The sequence below is a fragment of the Aulonocara sp. 'chitande type north' Nkhata Bay genome, linkage group LG10, assembly GCF_057382095.1.
Source record: "Aulonocara sp. 'chitande type north' Nkhata Bay isolate Kocher_YH1m ecotype deep benthic linkage group LG10, A_spYH_male_GT1.1, whole genome shotgun sequence".
NCBI lineage: Eukaryota > Metazoa > Chordata > Actinopteri > Cichliformes > Cichlidae > Aulonocara > Aulonocara sp. 'chitande type north' Nkhata Bay.
Genome location: NC_141353.1, coordinates 14,185,761 through 14,210,759, shown reverse-complemented (window position 1 = coordinate 14,210,759; position 24,999 = coordinate 14,185,761). Strand labels below are relative to the sequence as shown.

The following is a 24,999-nucleotide window of genomic DNA, read 5'->3' as shown; positions in this document are numbered from 1 at the left end:
AGGAGGAGAGCAAGGTCTGTGCTGTGGTTTATTTCTGAATGTCTCATTTTTAATATCAGTTTGTCAAAAAAAACTAACTTGATCAGTCTGAATCTAAGCCTCACTCTTTCCTTATTTGATCCTATATGCCAAACTATTTCACTGTTGCTATACCAGTTCATTATTCCTCATTATTTTACAATAGAAATCTCTCAGTGCTGCATAGGGCACAATCACTTGACTTTCCTGAACCATGCAGGAAATGCTGAGCTTTCAGGGCAGAGCCTTATCACCAGGCAGGCATGTAGAAATGATCTCAGTAAATCAGTGAGCAAGAACAACATTTAGGAGAGAAACACATTCATGACATTTACAGTAGCAGGAAAATCAGCATCAGCTCATGAGAAGACTTATAGGGAAGTCTGCTTTATGTAATTTACAAGTGAAGTGGCTGTGAAGCTGCATGAGACGATTCCTAGAAATAACACCAGCTAAAGAGACTGACATGTAATCCTGATGATCACCACACCAAAGACAAAAAGGACAAAATCAAATTAAATCACTGTATGTAAAAGTACAAAGATTAAATAACTGCAGTATCTTATTAAATCCCATTAACGTTTGCTGTGTTTATCTCTGACATAAGTTACTTGTGTCACAAAGTATTGGGTGAGTGGAGTTGTTATCAGCAGCTGTACACGGTCTGGTCAAAGTGCATAGTGCTGATCTGCGGGGAAGCAACGAATCTGCATCCATTCAAATTAACTTTGGAATTAACTCTACTAAGGTAAAATACAACATTTTATGGAACTTTGCAGCATAAAAATTGCTTTTGGTTAGGGTTAGGTCTTGTTTTACGGCGTTACTAGGCTGGGCTGCTAATAGTTTAACTTTTAAGCAGGTTAAAAAAAAATCTAGCATGTAAGTTTGCCTGTGAGCTTGTTCATAAGCGAGTCATTTGATCAGGCTCCTGCATGTCTGCCAAGGTTTCAAGCCTCTTTCTTCCCTAAAGGAAGTTTAAGAGTACATGCTTATGTGCTGGTCATCAATGAAATCGGTTGTCTGTCATAAAGTCATCTATTTAAAATTTTATGATCTTGGATAAAGCCACTTTTGTCGTTTCAAAGGCCATACGCTATACTATTCATTACAGTCGTGACCTTTACTAAATGAGAGTCCGCATTAAAATGTTATTGATAGCTGAAAAATGATGGTTTGGCCTCCAGGTTGCAAGAATGACTCGAGAAAAAACTCAGCTGAAGGAGTTTTTAGAGTCAATAAGTGTTCTGCAGTGGGTGCTAAGCTTTCTCCTCTTGGGTAAGAAGTTGCCATACTATCCTTTTTTAATGATTTCCTAACAAACATCAGTGTATTAATTGCATTATTAATTAACTCATAAAATAAATCTCTTGCTCCTTCCCAACTCCAATGCTGGTCGACATGGCATGAAAAACATCCATCTCCAGGAGTGGCTTGTATCATACTGATGGTGTATCTTATGTTTACCTCTCTGTGGCCGCTGTCTGCTCTCTACTTTGTATGGTTGGTGATGGACTGGCATAAACCCGAAAGAGGTAAAGAAATTCAAGTATGCATGAAAATAATGACGATACAAAAAACAAAATATGCAGTTTATACACTAATAAAAGGCCTACCTTTTAAAGTGTGTAACAGCACACTCAAAAATTATGATTTACAGTATATGCATGTATACTGGCTACATTAAATGGGTTTGCTGCTTAAAAATAGCTTTATTTTAGTTTTACCATTGTTTTTATAACTCTTAGTATTTAGTATACAGTTTTTGCATACCAGTGATCACATCAGGATACTCTTTAGCTTTGCTAACGTGCACTGTGAAACTGGGACACTCAGTGTTTCTAAGGTTTTCAATGTCTCCATCAGGGGGCAGAAGAACGATGTCTGTGAGAAAGTGGAAGGTATGGGAGCACATGAGAGACTACTTTCCCGTTAAAGTAAGTTTTGGGTAAATATCTTTAGATCTGTTTATTTGCTTCTAACACACAGATGCTTACTGTGTACAGGACAGCTAATATTTTCAAAAATCTCAAACCCTATGAAATGTCCAACTGAATTCCATGTTGGGATGTTTTTGGGGTATGGAAAGATACATTTTTACTCCAGTGCACACTTGAAGCACTGGAAACCTAAAATCCTGTTATTAGTCTTTACAAAGAGCATATTATATTTGAGGCCCTCACGCAGGGCACGCAGTCAAAAGCCTGCAAGAACAAGTGTCTAATCTTTGCCTCAGTCAGATGAGTGAAAATGGGCATGGCTGTTTAACAGCAGCAACATCCGTGATCACCAACATTAACCCTCTTGTGTCAATGTTCTTTCTTAGCTGGTCAAGACAGCAGAGCTGAATCCAAACAAAAACTACATCCTAGGTTCTCACCCACATGGCATCATGTGTACTGGAGCCTTTACCTGCTTCAGCACGGAGAGCTGTGGCTTTGCTGAGGCATTTCCCGGCGTGCGAGCCAGCCTGGCGATGCTGGCGGGCCTGTTCAGGATACCATTCTTTAGGGAGTACATCATGAGCGCAGGTATTTATCGCATGTTTTAGCAAGGGGACTAAACTACTCCATTTCTTAGTCCGAGAAGCATTTTGCATTAGGCCGAAACAGCAGTTTATTGATCATACTACAGTATACAGTTCATGTTCTGCAGAAAAAAGTGATTTTACTTTGTGGAATGCAAATGGAAGAAAGAATACCTACATGTTACTGATGCTAACTGAATTTGAAAGCCTGTTGACAGTGTAGACCTGCATGTTACAGCTTAACAAAAAAGTCCCTGTTATGCTCCTGACCTGAACTACTTCTGTTCTTACTCTGTCTGATAAGGACTTTACCCAGTCAGCAAACCAAGCCTGGTCCACCTCCTTTCAAAAAGCGGCAAAGGGAATGCAGTGGTAATTGTGATAGGGGGCGCTGCCGAGTCTCTGGCATCCTCTCCCGGACTCAACACAGTGGTCATGAAGGAAAGAAAGGGATTTGTCAGACTGGCCCTTGAGTTGGGGTGAGAATTATACACTAAGAAAGAAAATATACAAATATGTAAAACACTGAAACCTGAACTCTGACCTTCCACAGTGTTGATCTGGTGCCCGTTTATTCATTCGGGGAGAATGAGCTCTACCAGCAGGTGATTTTCGCAGAGGGCAGTCTGTGTCGCAGGTTACAGGACTTGTTTAAAAAAATCATGGGCTTTGCACCGTGTCTCTTTGTCGGTGAGCGCTTTGTTCTCATGCCCTACAGGACTCCAATCACGACTGTTGGTGGGTATTTTATTATTCTTTAAATAGCCAATACCACTTTTATGTACTGAGCCCATTTTATTCTCACACTGTACTCTTTTCAGTGGGAAGTCCAATCTCAGTGCCAAAGCGTGTCACGCCCACAGACGAGGAAGTCGACCATTATCACAGACTTTACATGCAGGCCCTTTCCAAATTATTCCACGAACACAAGGTCAGCTGCGGACTTTCAGAAAATCACGAGCTTCGGATAATTTAGATATTTTGACATAAACTGTTTGCACCAAATACGACTTGGAGTCACTATGGATCTGACGTGATGGACCTATATTAACATTGAAGGTTTCCTGTGATCATCAGTCTATAAAAATGTGCCTGTATTTAAAACTGCTCATCACATGTTTTAAATAATTATGACGTGAAGCCTTTATGTGGCACTGCTGTTTGTATGGAAAACACTGGAGGATTATTAGTTTAATCATGTTTGGCAATAATTTTAACAACATATTGAAAAAAATATTCTCACGTGTTTCTGAAAGCTGTACATATTTGGAATGATTCAATTATTATCTCATAACATGACATACTTTTCCTTTTTTGTTTGCATTATTAAAACAATCCCACTAGTTTTCATGAACAAAAGAAAAAAATCTTACTGGATATTGTGTTGTTTTGAGCTGTACCCCCCCCCCCCAAAAAAAGCTGTGTATTATTTAAGATCCACTAAAAAATTATGATGCGCTTTGTCACAGATTACTTCTTTTTATATCAGATCGACTTCACAAGTAATTGAATACTTATTACTGTAATTTGATCACAACTTTATTAATGAATCTGTTTACAGCAGTTCTGGTTGCACAATAATTACAAAACAAGCCTTTTAAGAAAAGAAATAATCTCATTACTCCAAAAAGCAGGCAGAACACAACACTGGTAAAGAGCAAAAAATGTGAACCTTCTAAAAGAAGTCCATATCATCTGGTGCATCCAGGTCACGGTACTCAATGATGTTGCGTGGGTCACCTCGTGACATTCTGCAATGGATGGCAATGCAAACAGAAAAACAGTAGAAACGATCTTTTAAAGGGAGTTTCAAACTTCCACATTAGCAGAAAAAAGAAAATGTTTGTAGCAAAATAAAGACACGTACAGCGGTCTCACCTGATGTTGCGCGGCTTACCCAGGTATTCACCTTGTCCGCGGAAGTTGTCATAGTTGCCTCTGCCTCCACCATATTGGTTGGGTGGATAAGGAGGCCCACCAGCTTCAAAAAATGATTTTAATTTGAAAAAAGAAAAAGTGTTGCGACTTGACTGGAAAGCACATTCTCATTTTTAGTATAAAAGGGTAAATTCAGAACATACCACCGTAGCCCATCAGAGGAGGACGAGGCTGTGCAAAGCCCATTGGACCCTGAGGACCTTGGGGAGGAAACGGCATACTGGGACTGAGCAAACCTGCGAGATGAAACGGGCCCAGTGTATCTTTTTCTTACTATTCTGTTTATCTCTGTTGAAGAATATCTGTAGTTCTGGGTTTACTAGACAAAAATCTCAAACCGACCTTGGCTTGGGCCTGGAAGAGGAGGAAGTTTCATCTCTGGCAGGGATGGCCTCTTGGCATCCATCAGGAAATTGTTGAAGAAACTAACCTCCTTTTTCACTTCTTCAATTTTATCCCCATGTTTGTTGAGGATGTGCTTCCGTACAAACTCTGGACCCTTGAATTTGATTTGAAATAAAAAAAATAAAAAATATATACAGAAATAATTCTTGATTATTATTTTTTTAAAATTACAGCAGAACTTCTAACAAAAACTACTGGTATATCTCCTTTGTGTTTAATAAAATGCATTGACTGTGGTCATGCTGTACAGTCCTGAATACTATTCATTCCAAGTGCCAACCTTAAATTTCTTTCCACTTAGAGGGCAGAGCCATTTATCTTTTCCCAGTTCTTGTGTGTTGGCAGACACAAACTTCTCCACTTCTTCTTCAGGGTCCTTGCGGCCCATCTTCACCCCCTCTTCTTCAGACAAGACTTCTTTTAAACTAAACAAGGGGGCCAACTTCTCCTCCATCATTTTCTCCCACTGTTGCACTGTTGAATGAGGGGATGTCATCTTATTAAATTCTGAATCAACACTAAAACTTTAAAATCCTCACTTAAACTTTTTTTTGCAATCTGCATTGCCTACATTTGGCACTGTTTATGATAGGTGGCAAAATAGTCTAAGCACAGCAAATGTTTAGCTAGCAAACACAACAGTTAAAATTCACGTCAACTTCAGGATGTTGGAAGATTCATTTTCACTACAGCTGAGTCAACATTTACGTTTTCATCCCAGAGGTCTCTTTTGTGTCACGTAACATGAAAAGGGAAGAACACTGACCTTCTCCATGTGTGATGCGGTTGGGAGGAATGGGTCCACGTACATGAATCATGCCGCATCGGTTGGGCATTTCATCCTCACTGGGGTATTCACAGGTGTTGTAGTAGTCAACTGAGTGCACAACACGGAGGTACAAGACCAAACGATCCAAAACCTGAAACAACACATGGTAAAATTGACAGGCCTAGCACAGTGAAGATACAAATGGAGAAACCCACTTTTAAAAGAGAAGATCAGATGGATATTATATCTTAAACTGTTCTAAGTGTGGTAAAGGAATGACCTTGACAAGTTTGTCATCCCTCTCAACAGTCATCTCTGCAGGGTTTCCTTCCTTGATGCCCTCCTCAGAATCCATTCCACTCCCGGAGCCCAGAAGCTCCTCCTCCTCAGCACTGACCTCCTCTATCAGGTAATCGGTAATATTCTTCAGGATGGGGTTCTGCGCTGGCAACTGTGGAAATAAAAAAAACCCACAAATGATGATGATGGTCAAATAACTTGAGAAAAATCGGTTAAATTGCATGGGTACAGGTACTATACCTCACTGCTCTGCCCTTCTTCCTGGGACTTGTTGCTCCAAAGTTCCCCTTTCTCATCTAAGGCATGAATGAGCTTGGCAGCCAGCTTGATGTCATTGCGGAGAATCTGCTTGTGCTGAGTAATGCCATTAACATTACGCACCCTCCGAGCCAGGTCCCTGTTCACCCCCGGTGCCAGTTCACAGTCTCGCAGCTGTGAAGGGTAAAAACAGACTGGTAAAGGCCTCAGCTGAAATTTGAACGATCTCTGCATCTCTAAAGCCACCTGCAACACAAAGTTATAGCAGTGCCAACACTTATGACTGGTGCACTTACCCGAATGTTCTGAAGGTTCCAACAGACTTCTTTGATGTTGACGCTACGGTCAAATGTCACCCAGCAACGTCTGAAAAACCTGAGACGGTGCAGGTTTCATGTCAAAGTAATGAATGACTACACTAATCCAACCATTTACACTTTAGTGTAGCAAATAATGCCAAGTTTTCATTTTTCATACCTGCGCTCTGGATGGGGATCAGACAAGCAAACACGCAGAAACCCAGGGTAACGTCGACACAGCTGAGAAGAAAAAGAAACCACGCTCAGTTTAAACCAGGACACGTATCTGTTTAGTGCACTTAAAGATCTGGATCTGATAGGTATGCTTCTTTTATACAACTCACAGCAATAATCTCAGCCTTGGAGATGGTGGGAGCGATGCTTCTCATGAACAGAGAGCAAGTCCTGTGGAGAGGCCGTGGTCTAGGAGAGTCGTCTTTGGGCTTTTTCTCTTCCTTCTTGTCCTCCTCGGAGTTCTCCTTGGGTTTCTCCTCTGGATCATTAGACAGGAAAGGGAGATTTATTTGATGAGTGCTAAATTACAGAAAGATACATATTATACTCCTGAAAATGTATAACCAGACACTACAGGCATGATTTCTCACCTTCACCTTCCTCTTCCTCCTCATCCTTGTCTTCCTCTTCCTTCTTCACTGGTTTGTCAGAGCAGTTAGAGTTGGAGTCTGAATCTGAGTCCGAGTCACTCTCTGAGGCGCTGGCTTCATCATCGCTGTCCCCGCTGCGCTTCCTCTTTCTTCTTGGCTAAACAATCAAATTGAAAAACAATCAGGCCAGTTCAATTTATTTCTTTCTCTTGGTAAGAACTAATTCAGTATCAGAAGGAACACTTACTTTCTTAGGTTCAGGAATTTCTTTTGCTGGTTCTTTCTCTGCCTCCTCTTTCATATCCTCTCCTTCTGCTGTGGCAGCTTTCTCTGTGCTGGCTGAGTCACTACCCTCCTGTGCCACAGTTCATTGTCATCAACAGAGCCTCATGAAATGTCTACCGCCTGTCTAACAGAGCACACATACCTTCTCATTTCTGTCTTTCTCCACTGGTTTGCAGTCACTACCCAAAGCTTTGAGGTCTTCTCTCTTGGAAACTTCAGTGCCCCTGGAAATAGATGCTGACTTCTCTCTGTCTTCTTCCTCTTCAGATGGCAGATCCAAGATGCGAAGATCATGGTCTGTGCCCCCTTCCATTTTTATCACAGCTGAAATGCAGAAAGAACGTTATGGTTCAGCCATAGAAGTACTCTTCTAAGTACCATCCATGCAATTAGGTCAGATCATTTTTGCTTTTATTGTAAAAGCAGACTTAATTGTAGATACAAATGAAAACTCCACAGGTTAACAATGCTCTTTAAGTTGTTTGAGACCTCACCTGCATCCAAAACTTTGATGATGGCTGGGGTCTGTTCAATGTCCAGGGAGACATTATCAAACCAGCCGTTCTCCATTAGGAAAATGAACACATTCAGGCGGTTGTGCAGAGCCCTCTGGGCCTCTGCCTTAAGTCGTCTGGCCTCATCAGGGTGGTACTTGGATCGGAACCTGTGTCCAGAGTTGGGCGTCCACAACAGATTGGGGAGAGAATGATGGGGGTTGGGATGAGCGGGAAGCAAAAGTTAGAGAACAAATAAATATTACAAGCCTACGTTACATCTGTGTATTTTACACTTTTTTTTTTAAGTTTCTTCTAATCACATTTTTAACAGAACATTTATTCTGAATAGGGTTTTTTTATGTTAAACAACTCCAATTCAATAAGCAATCTAGCATATGACAAAATTTTAATTTGTCTTCAGTATATCCTAGTTATTATAATTTTCTGTAATTCTATGTTTTGACTGTGGTCTTCATAGCCAATTACTCAACAATGTTAGAAGATTTGAGATTAACTCACCAAAAAAGAAAGAAAAAAAAGGCAGGAAAAAAACAACAGAGATGATCAAATTAAACATTTACATATTCAAAATGTCACATTAAAAATGTTAGCATTAAGTGGACTACAGTTACCTTTTGTTCTGCCAGTTTAATAACAAATAAATACAGAGAGCGGGGTCTCTTCTGTGAAAGTGCGCTCCACTTCACCCCAATGGTGTGTCTGTATGCACACAAATTCGGTTTTGGGATTTGATCCGAATATAAAAAGAAAATTGTGTCGAAAAAGGATAAAACAAGAAAAAAAAAAATTTCCGTGTGCGGACGACTACATGGCTGTCTATCTAAAATCCCTGTTACTGTGTGTCTAAGAGCAACTGCATTGTGCGCAGTGCATGCCCTGTCTGTCTAAGACCGATTCTTGCGGATGAGCTCCACTTTTTCTCATCTTGAAAAAAATCGTCGTCAACGTAGTAGTTGAAATGAAGGGAAGAAAATGGGTTATGACAAAACAGAATAATTTTGCATGATACCTGTGAAACAAGTGTCAAAGCATTAACAGACAGCACACAATTACAAATCTTGTGTTACTCCAAATAAGACAATCAACCCAAGGAACAAAGACGTTTTGGTCAAAGCACCAAATGATGACTTTAAACAATTTCGTTACATGAGAGTGACAATAAACAATTAACACACATTACTTCCTAGATTTTTTTTTCTATACCCAATGTTTGACTAGTGATAATATTTGTATTCCTGCCTAAGGAGCTATGGATATTTATGGATAAAAAAAAATTAAACTCCTAAAATACATTTATAACAAATATAAACTAATGTTGAAATTGGGTTGATTTTCTTATTTTGTCAACAAGTACTATAGCAACAGTCATTAGTTATAAATTAACTGTGTGTGCCTGGTCCTCGTACTGGGTGAAACTGTCATACCAAACGCCTTTCCACTGCTTTTAATTTGTGTGCATTAACAGCACCAGAGTTTAACAAGAACATAACGGAGATGGCATATACATGCACCTTGTTTTAATGTACCAATTTCATTAGCCATCAATTACAAATAAAAACATCATCTGAATTTTTGAATAGAATTCTAAGATAAACCCACCAAAAGGACCAGGCTCAGCCTATTATATTTGCCTTTAAATAGCAATTAAACCTAAAATGATGAAAAGGCCAATAAAGAAATAAAGAGCCAATTATATTTGGTGAGGACAACAAAAAATAACAGCTTAAGTAATGCTAATGGATCTGTCGATGCAATAATTATATTATGACTATAATAAAAAAATTATATTCTTGATAAGGGCTTATGTAGTAAAGGCATCTGAGATCGTACCACTCTTCATCTTTATGAGCCAAAAAGAAGTCCTGCATCTGCTGTCGCCGGAAGTCGATCTTGTACTCATTGTAGCGTTTGACGGCCTCAGTCTCATCCACAGAATCATCTAAGGACAGCAGAAACTCCTTAAAGCTCTTCATTATTGGAGGAGGAGGACCTAAGTCCAAGTCGTGGATGTTACCAAGCCTAATGAAAGAAAGATATGTTGGATGGAGCTTTGACTATCCAAGAAGCTAGTTGGCAAAAAGACATATCTGAGGTAACAACATTAAAAATATCTTTAAAGATATGTAAAGTAACATTTAACTTCAAAACTGAACTTAAATTAATTACCTGGCCTGAATGGGGATGCCTTGATGAGGCTGCATGAGGTGCATGTCGGGATGGCCCCAATGTTGTGGTGGTCCATAGCTGGGCCCTCCTCCACCACCATAACCCAAGTCATACCCACCACGGTAGGGGTCTCCACCATGGTCATCCCTGCCAGGAACGGATAAGGGGCTTTAAGTAAAATAAAAGATGGTTACAGACATTGTGCAATAGTAACATTGCAAATCCTACCAGTCTCTTCTCATGCGTTTCTGCTGGGGACTCATGTCGTGTCTGGGTGGGGTAAATCTCTCCCTTCGACCTCTATCATAATCCCTGTACTCTCCACGACTTCGCCGCTCCCTGCCTCTATCCCACTCCCTGGACCAATGATCACAATCAGAGGAAGGAGAGAAAACATGAGGAAAGAAAAAAAAAGGTAAGAAACACACAAGTCTATCTTTAATATCCACTTTACTCAGTGTAAGAGCAGCAAAGAGCTACAATTTATTAGCATTTAGCTGTTCATCTGAATATGATTTGGCTGTATCAGGTTTCACTGAATCTGGCGTGTGCCCAATAGCATCTCTCTTTTTAACCTGTCATTCCAGTCATCTCTGCGCCGGTCCTCTCTCTCTCTTGAACGGTCATAGTCACTTCTCTCCCGTCTGAATTTGTCCCTTCTCCTGCGATCATGGTCATCATCACTGTCTCCCATCTGCACGAAGAAAGAAAATCCAGATCACGTGTAGTATCCATTGATTATTATTAAGATGGCTACAAGCAGAATCGTTTTAAGGAAGGTTTTACTTTTTATATTAAGACCTGATAAGTGCAAAGCGAAAGTTTATGATTTACATCTCAAAAGAAGAAACTGCTCTGATGTAACACAACTCAAAACACATGTGCATCTTCCTTTTAAGTGACAAGTCAGTAAACCATGTCAGCAAAATGCCCCCCATGAAGATTGTTCTCGTTGAATATTGTTCTCATTATAAGCCAGGGAAACTGTTTCCTTTATTTTGTCTTCAGTATGTGGGGTTGCCACATGGAGACCGGGACGGTGCTTATAACAAGTGACTATTAATATTTGACCTTCTAATTCAAAAGGATTTTGGTGACGGCAGTCATTCAAACAAGGGGGACCGTGAACAAGGAAATGCAGATAGTCTGTCACAGACGACGTGCGTAACTTGCCGTAAAGTAATTCCTTTGTCTTGCATAATAGCGATCATTGATATCATCAGACTGGGATTTACAAAATTTACAAAAAACAAAACAAAACAAACAAAAAGAAAGATCAAAATTAGTAGCTATCCGGAGATACAGGTTTGAGTCTTTCAGTCGAAACAAAACCTGTAAATTCGTGTTTTAGGGCGAGTTAGGACCCTCGATAATGCAGCCATGTATCGTTAGCCACTACGCTAGCTGTGTGTTAGCTGAAAATAAAATGAAAGAAATAAAATTAAATGAAATAAACTGAATTACGGTCTCATTCTACAGACCTGTCTTATTCTAAATAACAGACCAACTGATATAACTGAGGAAAAGTCAATAATTACGATAATACCTTAACAATTACTCGTTGGTATGGTGATCTCGTTCGTCTCCCTCTTTCTCCGTAGCCTTCACGTCTTCTTGTTCTTCGCTTGGAAATTGGTGAACAACTAAACATGGAATTAGCGCCACCACCTGGTTTGGAGTGTAAGCCACAATTTATCACCTCCGCCTAGGTAGCGTTTACGTGCGTGTCATTCTTTTTGGTTGTAAACACAACAACTCGAAACGTTTTGAATGACTTTTGATCGAACTTTTTAGGAGTGTATACTGGGGTCACATGACCAAACCATTCAAATCTGGCTTACATCCTCCAAGGTCTTCAAGGTCAAATTAATGATTTATTGGTCAAAAATAGACAAAAATCCTTATCACTTAGAAACTATGATTATTAAAAGTGCAGTGTGTGTTGTCAACATATAGAAAGATTTAAAATATCATGTCACATTTGACCTTATCTTCAAGGTCAATAGATTGATCTGAAGGTCAACGGGATAATAATGCTATATAGAGTTATTTAAAAATATGTTTCTTACTGCTATTCTTTCTACTGACCACATATAGGCATAAAGGGAATGATATATGGGGATTCTAAATATTACATTACTTTGGATTTTCTTTAAGGTCAAATAAAGTCAAACATTCATAAAATGTCTTTTATACTGCATTTGTTTGTACTGGTAACATTTAGGAAATGCTACTGGTATATGAGGATTTTAAACATCACATTATAGTTTGCATCACATTTTATATTTGAGCTCACTATTACGTTCCGTATCTGTCTTTCTTTCAAGTTGACCCTAAAATGTGTTATATCTTTAAAGAAAGTAATGTAAAAAGCTATTTAATAAGTTCAAGTTATTCATTTCCAGTTATTTACCTATTATTATACTTATTATCTATTACCTTTCCTAGATAATTTTTATGACCAGAGAGTGAACTGACTTGGTGGAGGTTTGCACCCCAGAACGCTTAGTTTTCCATCTTTCACACCGTTTAGAAAATCTTCTGTTTTGATAGTATGTTTACACATAATTTAAAGGGAAAGATTATTTCAGCCCACACCAGCCATGGTTTTCATAGACCCAAACCAAAAATACATATACAAGAGGAATAATCAAGAAAGGGAGATAAAAGTGAAAACCCAACACTGCAAATGCATTGGAAAATATGGATAATAAATGGAACGTAGGTCTTAAACATGTATATTTATCCCCTCACCTTTTTCAGATCAGAATTTTCATTCTCATTCTCTACGTATAACACACAAATTATAACACATCAGTACTTCTTCAATATTTTTTATAGTTTTCCCTCTCTATTCACTTCAGTTCAATTCAATTTAATGGATAGATATAAATATATCCCCTTAAATATAGGGGAGAAAGACCAGACAAAAGACACACAGTGGAAGAGAGCCAGAGATGAACAATAACAGCGAGTGAAAAGAAGTGAGTGAGGAAGAAACGCTCGGTGCATTACAGGAAGCCCCCAGCAGCCTAGACCTATTGCGGCATACTAAAGGGAGGATTCATGTCCACCTGATCCAGCCCTTTTTCTTTTATCAAAAAGGAAAGTTTTAAGCCTAATCTTAAAAGTAGAGAAATTGTCTTTGAAACCATGCAACCTGAAGGCAATGCCCCCCACTTTAGTGGTCTTCTATGGCCTTTCAGGTCTCTTTGGTGTTGCTGAGCTGACCAGAACTTCATCAGAATTCACCAGAATGTTGGTTTTGCAAAACAAGCTTTTGCTGTGTCTTCACCTGCATCAACCTCTTGAAAAGCTACCAAATGCCAAACACTTGGAAACAAGTGTTTATATTTAATCTGACAAATTTGCCACGACGTAATAAGGGAACAGGTCCAACTTGGCCATAAAACTGCTTTTAGATAATTGTCCACTTGCCTTTGAGCTCTGGAAACAGGAGACTGTGTATGAAGAAAACGACTGGATACTATTAGAAGAAATAAATTAAATCCAATACATTTTGCTGGATTTGCTGTCTTTAGGGTTCTATAACTCTTATCCAAGATGAGTCCATTGAAAAATGTATACAAGACATAATGTATGACTGTAAAATTGCTGTGGGATTACCTTATTTTCTATTGAACACTCATCAATACCATGTTCCTTGAAGTGTTTCTATAATTTAAAATTAATTGTTGAATCATATATCATCTACATTATTAATGTGCTTATTCCAGACATAAGCCGTACCCTACCTTTCAGTTTTATGGTTACTCATTAAGACTTGATTCATTAGGGCTTTATGCATACGATGAATTCAAGCCATTTAATCCTTGTTAATTTCAGTATTTCATGTCCCTTTAATGATGTCACCTGCTGTGTTAAAGAAAAGCCAATTTACATTTGAGCTGAATAAATCTTTTTATACCCCGGATACATGATAGCCATGCATAGGTTAGCATCATCACATTTAGAGTTCTCCTCTAAACCAGAAGAACCTTTACAAGACTCTTCGTCAGCAAAAAAAAGCTTGGATTTGCTGCAAAGAATCTCGAAAACTCTTAAAAACTCTGAACTTTCTCTGGAAAAGATGCCATCAAGCTGCTCTTTGCTGAGATCATCTTTCCTGTTAGTCTTAACTTTAATTATGCTTCTGGATTCCAGAAAGATCTCCCAGGACGACAGTGAGGTAAAGTACATTTTCTTGTGACTTTATTTGCTAACTTTCATCACAGAAATAAAAACCAGAGGTAATTTATTGACTGTACCAAGAGAACTTACACCCTAGTGTGATATGCATTTACTTTAATTTTCATTTCAGCAGAATTATTCCTTGGGCGAGTTTTAACTTCCCTCTAAAATAATTTAATCTGATATTATTTTACAAATTATGTTGATATGAAACAAACAAAGTGGTTTAAGGTTCAAAGGTTTTTTGAAATTATCAAAAAAATGCAAACAGCTTTTTTTTAACCTCAGATGAAAGTAAGTTATTAGATCTGGTTCTGGTTATATCCTAGATGCCCTGCACTCCTTCCATAAGCAGCTTTAATTAATTCTTTAATTGATAATATTATTATCAGTGTATTGTCAGGCAATGCTTTTATTATCCTAACAATAATCATAATAATATTGTAGAAATAAAAGAGAAAATAACAGTTTTTACTATTCACATGTTCACAGGCTTTTCTGGGGAGTCCTTATCACCTGCACATCATCTCCACTCCACTTGCTATCCTGGACTACATGAGGCACCAGTTAAGGTTCAAAGGACGAACAAAGAAAAGCACAAAGAAAGGATATATTTGGAGGTTCACTGTCTAGTGAAAGTAAAACGCAATAGTGTGAGATCAAAGGAGCTTGCAAAGAAAAGCGTCTGGACTTCTTTAAGTTACTTGAAGACGTTTCACCTCTCATCCGAGAAGCTTCTTCAGTTCTAAGGTCAAATGGTGGAGAGTCCCAGATATAAACCTAGTGGGAGTGACCCCCCACAGAGGGACAAAAGGACCCCCTGATGATCCTCTAATCGCCTGAGCCAAGGTGGGAAACTGGGCGTGGGTCCCAATCAGCCAGTTTTGGGTGTGTTCATTGTGAAACCTGGCCCCACCTTATCATGCGAATTCCTGAGGTCAGATGGCCCAGGATGTGAGTGGGCGTTAAGGCGTCTGGGAAGGGATCTCTAGGTTTATATCTGGGACTCTCCACCATTTGACCTTAGAACTGAAGAAGCTTCTCGGATGAGAGGTGAAACGTCTTCAAGCAACTTAAAGAAGTCCAGACGCTTTTCTTTGCAAGCTCCTTTGACTACGATGACCTGGATGACTGAGAACCTTCACAGACAATAGTGTGAGATCTAATAAACTACTTCTTAAATGTCATCGTTTTCTGTAAGTTTTTTTTCTACATCTGTTCTATAACATCTCTGATCTGTTGTTAAAACTATTTGGACTTTTTCAGATCTTAAATTCAATAAACCCAAACCAGCTGTAGATAATCAGCCGCATAAAACTGAAACTCGTCAGGCATTTCAGGCAATTTTATTTGAGGCAGTGTTTAGTCGAACCAGAATCATCTTTCCCAGTTGGAGCATAGACTTACAGCCATCATTTGTTGGATAATGACACACCTGTTTTATAGCCAGGTGAGGCCTGTTCCTTGTTATTTCGTGACAAACAAAACATATATAATATTTTAAATTGCTTCAAAGTGTTGAACTTGTATTTTAGCTTTTTTTTTTTTTTAGCATTATTTCCATAGTTTGAACAAAGAGATCGCAATATGTAACCAAGAAACAAAACAAAAAACATCTAAAGGAGATGAAATTCTAGTGAAATAATATAAATAAAATAATAGTAAAAAAACCTTTTGTTAGATTAAACGAGGATGATAGAAAGACAGAATTATGAGAAAGGAAGAAAGAAAGAGCTAATGAGCCACGGCTAACCACAACATCTGTCAAACATGATGGAGGCAGTGTTATGGCATGAGGTGCCAGAGGGACTATATAAATTGTGTGTGCTGATGATGGGACTGCTGATAGAAGGAGCAGGATGGACTGTGAAGTGTTCAGAGCTGTACCCTCTGCCCAGATTTAGCGAAATGCTGTAAAACTGATCAGACGATGCTACGCAGTGCAAATGGATAACAACACAAAGCAAACCACAAAAACAACAGTTTGCTAAAATGGGATATTCGTCAAAGGCCACATCAGTCACCCGACCTAAAGCCAATACAGCATGCTTATGCTTAACATTATGTTGCGTTGTCCAATTACGTTTGAGCCTCTGAAAACAGGGGACTGTGGGTGTTAATGAAGTAGTTTTGCAAAACCAGCAAAAAGTCTGCACTTGAATCACATCTTAACTGTTTAATCTGAAATGCATCGGGGTGGTTTTCAGTGTAATTATGCAAAAAACCCAGGGAAGTAACGTCAATTAAGGTTCTACTCCTCTCCATGCTCCAGTCAAAGAGCGCCTTTAAGAAATCAGCAGATGCATCTTCAGATGTAATTTGCACCAAGAAATGTCAGCTCTGCTGCTCTCTTGACTAAAGTTGCATCAGCTGACCATGAGCACAGACTCTGCAGGAGGACAAAAATGAGTAACTTTGGGAAAACATGGAGGAAAGGAAGCTGATTAATATTTACTATATAGGAAAAATATGTTTAATAATGCTGTTTTTTTCACTTAAATTCAACTTGGATCATTAGTAAAACATTATTTTTAATGATTAACTTTAAAAAACAAACAAACAGTGAGGTGGGGGTATATTTTCCCCCTTCTGGAGGACTAGAAGGAGACTGAGAACCAGAAGAGTAACTAACGAAAACGTCAGATGAGAACAGCTCAGCTGATAAAAGCATGGTTTAAATATTATTATAATACATTACTGACCTTACTATATTGCAAATATTTATAAAAGATAGCAGGTGTTCTAATAACAAAGTAACAAAGTCAAAACTTTTCAAGTGGCTTTATTAATAAAATGATCACATCAATAACCATTTGTAAGGAAGATCTACTTAAGTGTTCTCATTTAAACGAACAGTAACACAGTCCTACTTTAATATCATTAACCCTTCCACAAACAAGATCTTTATTGCAGCTTTTCACGGATAGTGTTTCAACATCTGAAAGATTCCCAATCCTGCTTTACACATGGAATTACACTTGACACTATACATTTATTATTTAAGTCTGATAACCTAGGCACAGTCTAAAAAACAAAGAACAAAGAATGAAAAAATGAGTGGGCATTATAATGTTTGAGTGTTTCGGTGAACAGTCTCTAAAACTGAGACATAAAGAGCAAAAAAAAAAAAAAAAAGTACAGTACAAAAGATAGTTTAAGTATTTTGTAAAAAGGAGGAGTTTCTATATTTTACAATACAGACTATTGCAAACAAGTCCCAAAGAGATCTTAGAAGTGTCGAGTCTTTTAGTCAGTAATGAAGGAATGTATTGATATGACAGCCCTATTCATTCAGAAACAGATTTAAAAGGTTTCCAGCTGTACGTCTCTTTGAAAAACATCAAGGGCAAAGACCTCACCAAGTTCATCTCAGAAAGTGGAGAATCAAACCACAGCTGCTCGGCTTTCAGGTGCAAATCAAGCATGACTATGCGAGCTTACGTTATCGTTACAGGAGCCAAACATGTGGAAAGCAATTTATTTTTGATTATTTAAAAAAAATGGCCTGTATTTATATAGCGCTTTACTAGTCCCTAAGGACCCCAAAGCGCTTTACATATCCAGTCATCCACCCATTCACACACTGGTGATGGCAAGCTACATTGTAGCCACAGCCACCCTGGGGCGCACTGACAGAGACGAGGCTGCCGGACACTGGCGCCACCGGGCCCTCTGACCACCACCAGTAGGCAACGGGTGAAGTGTCTTGCCCAAGGACACAACGACCGAGACTGTCCAAGCCGGGGCTCGAACCGGCAACCTTCCGATTACAAGGCGAACTCCCAACTCTTGAGCCACGATCGCCCAAGAAAAACACACCGACAGATGTTCACACTGATGAATAAGAGCAGTCTTAAAGACAGCTCGATAAGAGCAGTGTGGGTGGAGAGTCAATCAATCTTGTTCAATTTCCAGACATTTAACACAGACATGTAGATGAAGGCCAGTAGAAGGCAATGCTCTGCTTTTCCTAAAACCACCACCTGTGTCCCAGTTTCTCACATTATTGTTCTACAATTTTTTCTTTTCTATTTTGTTGTATAAAAAATAAAAACAAAAAAAAAATGAAAGAAGAAAAAACTTAATTACATACATTTAAACAGATTCGAGGAAAAACGCTAAAACACTTTACAAGACCACAACCCCATTACCTTATTCTTATCGCCACCAACAATTTATTGGAGTGTAAACCTGAGTTTGATCAACAAACTGTATAAAGCTAAAAAATAGTTTCCTTAAACTGTCCACAACCGCAGAGTATTAACAATGTAAAAGCAGCAGTAACGTTACATATCTCCTATATTTTACTGTGACTTAATTCAATATTAACTTCTCATATTTCAGAAAACTTGGATGCAAAGTTAAAATGTGTGAAAACAGAACTGGGGGTATTACAATATAAAAAGAAGACAAATATTACCCCATTATCCTTGTTAGAAAAAAAATTAAAGACAGGAATTATTAATTTTAAGACAACATAAATCCTTCATACTCTATACTAATCCTAAACAGAACCTTGCACAAGGTAAGATCCCATCCCATTTTTGCACAACTTTGGCCACGAAGACGTCATCTATGGACATTTCACTCTTGCCTAAAAGGGAATCGGTAAGTGATCTGGACATTTTGTACTGCACTAGTGATCCAGTTACAGCGGACATCATGCTTGAAAGCTAATGGACTACAGTAAATGTGTGGATTTCAGTGGTTTATGCTCAACATTGCACTTGGTAAAACTGACCAACCGCAGGTTCTGCATTTGTTATGACACTTGAAAGAACTCCACTGGTTATTGGGTGACAGATTTTTAACAATCAGCACTAAATCAGTGAACTAACTAACTGTCAAGCTTGCCACAAATCTGAAAACAATTTAATTTTTTTTTTCCCAATAACAATACGTATGAGGATAGAAACTTTTTTTGTCCTTCTGGTCAAACTAAATAATCTCATTGTAGCTAATTTCTGGCCATCAGATCTCCTCTCAGTCCCTACCAATGAGCTGAGCTGTGTCATCGTCAGAGTGGTGCCTGCCCTCTCCTGTGTCATCACATTCTGAGTCTGTGTCCTCCACCGGTGAGTAGCAACCTTCATAACCTAGGATGGGTGAGTTGCAGTGTGCAGGGGAGGTGAGGCACTGGGCGGTAGTTGTGGTGGTGGTGGCTGAGTAGGCCCCTGGGCTTCCTGTGGGTGACCCCGGGTTGGAGGGTCGAAGCAGAGGAGTGCGCTCCGAGTCTGCGTCACCTTCTGGTCCTTCTTCCTCTCCACGTCCTCCAGTTTCTGTCTCAGACTCAGACTCGGACTGCTCAGGGTTGTTGCGGGTAACGCGCTGTTTGCACACTGGACACGTCTTCTTGGTCTGTGTGAGCCACGGGTCTACGCATTTGCAGTGATAGGCTGAAAATCAAAAACATTTTGAGGAACTTATGAAAAACCTACCAGAGGATGACGATTAAAATACTAAACAAGAGTTTTTAAAAGATAAAAAATTCATATTTTAGAAAATAGGATGGGATTAGATGATTGAGCACTTAAAAAAAAAAGTTCAGTGCCTCATCAACACAGAATATCAGATATTTACCATGTGAACAAGGCAAAACACGCAACTTGTCCCCTTCTTCATACTCATCCAGACATATTGCACACACATCATAGTCATCCCCTGAAAGAGACTGAATGTTACCAGCTCACATCATTAGACATAAACAGGCATGTAACTCTCAACGCACGTAAAAGTCTTCCCAAATGATTAAAAAAATAAAACGCAGCCTTCAAATTTACCGTCACTTCTTAATATTTAAAAAAATTATTTATTATAATAACAGCAAAAATGGTTACCTTTACTGAACTTGTGTATTGGAATGCGTTTCAGCTGTTCCTTGGACAAACGATTTTTTCTCAGCCTTTTTCTGTATTGTACACATCGTGTAATCTGAAATATGGAAAAAAAAAAGCTCAGTTTTATCGATGGAAAAAAGATTTACAGTGGCGTCTCAACACTTCCCTTAACCCTCATGGCCTGCCTCCCTAAGAAATAACAAATAAATAAATGGGGGAGAACTGCTTAATGCTCATGTACTCATTATTACAAAAAGGGTCGTTTCTCTCCTCTGATGCGTTTGTGGCAGGCTCTATTCATGTGTGCTCTTCTTCATCTGCCCCTCACTTTGCCACACATTAAGCTAAGCTGAGCAGAGAGGCGAGACCGATAAAGTGAAGGTGACATTACCCAAGTGGAAAATAACCAGATTCATTTCTGTAAGTTTAATAAAAGCTGCCTAATAGACATCACTGGGTTTGTTCTTTGTGTTCATGTTTGACAACTATCATTAGATACTAAGAAGCTGGATTAGAATAAACACACAGAGATATGTTGAGCTACAGTTAGGTCACTCTTTTATAACACAAAAAGCCTCTACTACCTCTGGTCTACTTTCATCATGTGTTATTGTATAAACAACCCAGAAAAGATCAATTCATGCATATACTTACGAAAACAACAGACATCACAAGAATGATCAGGCACACTACTCCGGTGAAGGGAATAAGGTAGTAGGAAAGCGGAAAAGGAAAGTCTGGCTTGAGAATCACATACGCCCTACAAGTCAAGAAAAGAAAAAAGTAGAAATATGTTTGTTTCTGCAAACCTAATACATATAAACAGATCTGCCTACAGGTTATACATTTCCATATGTAAATTCTGTAGGCAAAGTGTCTGTACTGGAAACCTTCTGGTTTCCCTTTGCAATCTAAGGTCTGTGGACCAACAGTGTTTGAGGTTGCAGAGCAAAAGAGCGAAAACTTTGCAGAAATTCAATCTCAAAAGCATTTGACAATCACAGATGCAATTTGATTAACAGAATTCTCTTTCTTATTTACCTGCATTAGTCACGTGACATGATAACAGACAAAGATATAAGCTCGCTACAGTGGAAAGTCTGAAAACTGGCCTTTGCCTGAGAAGCTAAATCAGCAGCCAAGCCAAATGGTTTCCAGATTGGTACAAATCTAATGCTGACAATAAAAAGTTGGTTTAATCTACAGTTTATGTTTAATATTACTGGTATTGTTCTTCCTTACCCCTGTTCCGGAATTATGTAATTCCTAAGAATGTGCGAGGCATAGTAGCTGGCGAATACAGAGGGAATATTAATCTGTTCTGCAATAGTTTCTGAAAAAGAAAAAAAAATACAAAACAACAGGAATCAGACACACACAGTAGGACAGTACAATAGCAAATATTTATATTTGTAATATTTGTTTTCCCATGTTTATAATAGCACAAATAATTACCATTGCTGTAGTTCATATTGAGCAGAATTTCTGAATAAATGTTGTGAACGATTGCGGCATCGTATCCAGCTTGCTGTGCATTTAAAACCTGAAACAAGTTCCTTACATTAGAGCAGTGTGCTTCTCAGACAACAAATATTCAGTGTTAAACTCTGCTTACCTTTATATCAAAGTTACAGTCATAACGTTTGATGAGAACAACAAATTTGGTAGTTGTGGCATTAAAAGATGGGGGCAGTGGTGGGGGAGGGTCTATTGTTGTGCAAGCATTAGCTGGATGAGAGGCAACCAAAACTCCCTAAGATACAAAGAAAAAAAAAAAGCATCATTATAAAAGAAATCGACCTGCATTTTACCATCTGTACTCCTCCTTCAACACTCAGTTCTCACCATTATTCCATCCTTTGGAAGTGCAGATCCAAACAAAGCAATGCGGTCATCAAATGTTTTGGTAATATTGCTATAATGCTGTAAATACAATATACAAACACTATGAGAACAGGCAAAAGTTTCATAAGAGTCTGAGGCTCATCTTTCCAAACAAAGGTTACCAAATTATATGATTTAAAACTCCAATTCTACTTACAGCATATATATAGGCATCTGTAGGCAAGGGGAGCAGTATGCTGCAGAAAACCAGTATAAGCACACTCAGTCGAGTTCCCATGCACCGACAGCCAAGCTGCACCATCCTTGGTTACTTACAGTTGAACTAATCTATAAAAAAGAAGTAGTCATGTTGAACTAGAGATTTATGCTTCAGCAGGAAATCTACACCATAGCTATATTGTAACCACAATCCCTTCTGAAACCCAACAAAGTGACCTACCCCATCATCTGACGGGCACCTCCCTACAAATATTGTAGTTGGGTGTGCACAGCCTCCAGCTATTGTGATTGGCCTGTTCAGTACTGATGATTCCTCCTGTGCATTTCTGGCTACCTTTTCAACAGTTTTTATTTTATTTCAGAGAATAACAATCATGATCTAGATATGAGGACAAGTAGTTACAGCATTAATATAAGGACTGTGGCTCCCAACATCCTCTAGCAGATCATTACATGAAGGAACCTTTTAAATACAAGCGCACTCATGCTCACAGGTGTACACACGGGTGCTCACACACACAAACTACACCCTTTTTGGCTCCTACCTCAAAGCACACTGTGCGCTGTCGATCTTACGTGCTGCACAATAATGTTTAGTATTTACTGTGATATTCCCATAGATCATCGTGATGTTGTTTATTATGTTGCTCTTTTTTTTTCTTCTGCTTGTTTTCTCTTTTTTCTTTCTCAACAGGTGATCAATATATGTATTTTTTGTCTGCTTATTTTGTTTATTTTTTGCCCTTTGCCCTTTATCCCCGTCCCTCTTCCCTGCTGTTTTTCTTTCCCTCATTTTTTCTCCCCTTTCTTTTCCCCAGTCAAGTCTGTCCCGTATTTAGCAAGTGAAAATAAAATAAACAATAAAAGGTGAATCAAATAGACCAATACGGTAAGGCTGGGATGGTCCATTTGGTAAAGTAAATCCGTTGGGCATCTTTCTTCACCTTTAGACAATAATTCTCTCAAATGTCAGCAAATTCCACAAGGGAGATTGCTGACATTGTTGGGATGGGCGTGATAGAATGAGCAAAGTGGAAAAACTAGAGGAGCGAATATTTTTGCCCTGGAAAAAAAAACAAAAAGAAAAAAAAAAACTGACCAGAACAAAGAATGGAGAAAGAGGAGGGGAAAAAAGTGCCAGAATTTTATTTGTTTCTACTGGATGGCACCGCACATAAAATGTGATAATTAACACATGACGCACCACGCACAAGCATAAAAGCTGGCAGCCATCATGTAGGTTACGTCGCAGGCTCTGCAAAGATTCACCACAGAAATCTATGTGATGCCTTATTATGCAAATTCAAATAGTTCAATCTAAGTAAATCTGTAACCTGATTCATCAACAAAGAATGAAGTAACCCACCATCACGCATTTACACGAACTAGATTGTTATGGAGTAGCAAGACAAGTACTTTTGGAGGTTATTGCCATGTTGTTGTCCTCATTTGACTTCTTTTAACCCAAGCTAATTGGCATTTTCACAAGCAAAGGAGCATGTTTACATAAAACACTTAAGTTCACTGACTGTTTGCAGTTTCCAGAGGTTTGCTTTGTTGACACTCCACTTTTTATCACTTTAACACAGATAAGTAATCTAACCAGTTGTTTGGAAGCTTTGTGATTTACCACTCACATGCAAATCAGAAGAACCACGGATCTGAAGTAGACTACATCTACATATTCTCCACATATCACCCACAAATAAACACCCTTTTACATGGAAAAGTATGAATACGCACAGTATACATTCAAGGCCCTTATACTGGTACAGATGAAAACAAGCCAGTTGACTCAAAGTGTACTCAACAATGCGGAATCTGAATGCACGTACATGTATACGCATACCTTCAAGAAAAAGAGATTTTAAACGACAACACGCTCGCTAGGATGAGGTAAAACAAGTGAGATTCTTTTTAGCAAGATAGTAACATTCCCCAAAGGCCACATATGGTTTGTGTCACTAGTTAGCCATTTAACCCATATAGAATAGAATAGAATAGAATGATCCTTTAATTGTCCCACAAGGGGAAATTTGGGTGTAACAGCAGCAAGAAAGACACATAAACAAACAAACAGTACACAAGACACAGAAACATACACAATTTTTACATATTTACATCAATTATACTGTCTCCTGTCTTTCTAACAAAACAGGAATGTAGCAACTTTTTGTCGCTTTTGTTGTTTACAGGAAGTTAGCCTGGTATCTTTGCATAGGCTCTGTCGCAACAATAAAACTCATGACTTAACTATGCAGTTAGGTCAAAGGTCAAAGTAGACTGACTAGCTGAAATGCGATTAGCATACAGTTAAGGTCAGTTTCTCCTTAACTCTGACCAAAGCACAAGTAACATTATCTCATGTGTTTATAGTGTGGGAAGGACATACCTCAGTATTCCGCTAATAAGTGCAGTGGGAGGTTTGTGACCTCACCTGAGATTCTCACATATAACCGTGTTTTTTTAATATATAACACTTATTTTGCTTTTATACTCCCCAATTATCTCTAAAGAGTTAATATTTCCACGACAAAACGACAAACACAGCGAGGATTAACTAAACGTTAGTTGCCGTCTGGCTAGTATTAGCTGACGTTAGATAACAGCTACGATGTCTTCGTAACAGATACTCATATATCTATTGCGCAGCCCATTCACAACGTTTTATAGAGAACTAACAAAACAAAAACCGATGATACGTCGAATAAAGACAACATACACTTCCACCAAGTTGTGTTACCTTACAGCCGCTAGGTTTGTTTGTTATTGCTTCTTCTTCGGTGTCTTCCTCGCTCGTAGTCTAGGTTCTGTTGGTG

General features: G+C 38.7%; 3 protein-coding genes across 9 annotated transcripts; 1 reads left to right on the top strand and 2 right to left on the bottom strand.

The window, feature by feature from the left end:
* Window positions 1-693: 693 nt before the first annotated feature.
* mogat3b (monoacylglycerol O-acyltransferase 3b) lies at window positions 694-5,016 on the top strand. The gene is made up of 8 exons (XM_086308401.1): window positions 694-766; window positions 1,206-1,296; window positions 1,446-1,553; window positions 1,885-1,955; window positions 2,345-2,549; window positions 2,850-3,024; window positions 3,099-3,283; window positions 3,367-5,016. The coding sequence occupies exons 2-8, from the start codon at window positions 1,215-1,217 to the stop codon at window positions 3,519-3,521; spliced, it is 981 nt and encodes a 326-aa protein (XP_086164527.1). The 5' UTR covers window positions 694-766; window positions 1,206-1,214; the 3' UTR covers window positions 3,522-5,016.
* srrt (serrate RNA effector molecule homolog (Arabidopsis)) lies at window positions 3,997-11,781 on the bottom strand. Of its 2 annotated transcripts, none has more exons than XM_086308399.1 (20): window positions 11,635-11,781; window positions 10,664-10,782; window positions 10,317-10,445; window positions 10,089-10,235; window positions 9,753-9,941; window positions 7,899-8,068; window positions 7,547-7,728; window positions 7,367-7,474; window positions 7,120-7,276; window positions 6,859-7,007; window positions 6,693-6,754; window positions 6,512-6,590; window positions 6,198-6,389; window positions 5,938-6,108; window positions 5,655-5,808; window positions 5,169-5,362; window positions 4,826-4,982; window positions 4,627-4,719; window positions 4,413-4,526; window positions 3,997-4,296 (listed from the first exon to the last, which is right to left on the bottom strand). In XM_086308399.1, exons 1-19 carry the CDS (start codon window positions 11,737-11,739, stop codon window positions 4,420-4,422), a joined length of 2,664 nt encoding a protein of 887 aa, XP_086164525.1. In that variant the 5' UTR covers window positions 11,740-11,781; the 3' UTR covers window positions 3,997-4,296; window positions 4,413-4,419. The 2 variants fall into 2 exon arrangements, with proteins under 2 accessions (XP_086164525.1, XP_086164524.1); XM_086308398.1 differs by having other exon boundaries at window positions 4,000-4,296; window positions 4,424-4,526.
* A 5,264-nt stretch (window positions 11,782-17,045) lies between these two features.
* Window positions 17,046-24,999, bottom strand: rnf167 (ring finger protein 167). Of its 6 annotated transcripts, none has more exons than XM_086308393.1 (10): window positions 24,924-24,999; window positions 22,158-22,288; window positions 21,962-22,039; window positions 21,732-21,869; window positions 21,572-21,659; window positions 21,359-21,449; window positions 20,771-20,876; window positions 20,117-20,210; window positions 19,860-19,940; window positions 17,046-19,675 (listed from the first exon to the last, which is right to left on the bottom strand). In XM_086308393.1, exons 2-10 carry the CDS (start codon window positions 22,260-22,262, stop codon window positions 19,263-19,265), a joined length of 1,194 nt encoding a protein of 397 aa, XP_086164519.1. In that variant the 5' UTR covers window positions 22,263-22,288; window positions 24,924-24,999; the 3' UTR covers window positions 17,046-19,262. The 6 variants fall into 6 exon arrangements, with proteins under 6 accessions (XP_086164519.1, XP_086164522.1, XP_086164523.1 ...); XM_086308396.1 differs by having other exon boundaries at window positions 24,903-24,963; XM_086308397.1 differs by having other exon boundaries at window positions 24,929-24,963.

Excerpts from the sequence above, each read along its gene's own strand:
- mogat3b (XM_086308401.1), top strand. The coding sequence starts at position 1,215 with ATGACTCGAGAAAAAACTCAGCTGAAGGAGTTTTTAGAGTCAATAAGT. Across the intron at positions 1,554-1,884 it reads CTGGCATAAACCCGAAAGAG|GGGGCAGAAGAACGATGTCT; the intron begins GTAAAGAAATTC and ends TGTCTCCATCAG. Across the intron at positions 2,550-2,849 it reads GGAGTACATCATGAGCGCAG|GACTTTACCCAGTCAGCAAA; the intron begins GTATTTATCGCA and ends CTGTCTGATAAG.
- srrt (XM_086308398.1), bottom strand. The coding sequence starts at position 11,739 with ATGTTTAGTTGTTCACCAATTTCCAAGCGAAGAACAAGAAGACGTGAA. Across the intron at positions 10,783-11,634 it reads ACCAACGAGTAATTGTTAAG|ATGGGAGACAGTGATGATGA; the intron begins GTATTATCGTAA and ends TTCTTCGTGCAG. Across the intron at positions 6,591-6,692 it reads GATCCCCATCCAGAGCGCAG|GTTTTTCAGACGTTGCTGGG; the intron begins GTATGAAAAATG and ends GCACCGTCTCAG.
- rnf167 (XM_086308393.1), bottom strand. The coding sequence starts at position 22,262 with ATGGTGCAGCTTGGCTGTCGGTGCATGGGAACTCGACTGAGTGTGCTT. Across the intron at positions 21,660-21,731 it reads ACTGTAACTTTGATATAAAG|GTTTTAAATGCACAGCAAGC; the intron begins GTAAGCAGAGTT and ends AACTTGTTTCAG. Across the intron at positions 21,450-21,571 it reads CAATATGAACTACAGCAATG|AAACTATTGCAGAACAGATT; the intron begins GTAATTATTTGT and ends TTTCTTTTTCAG.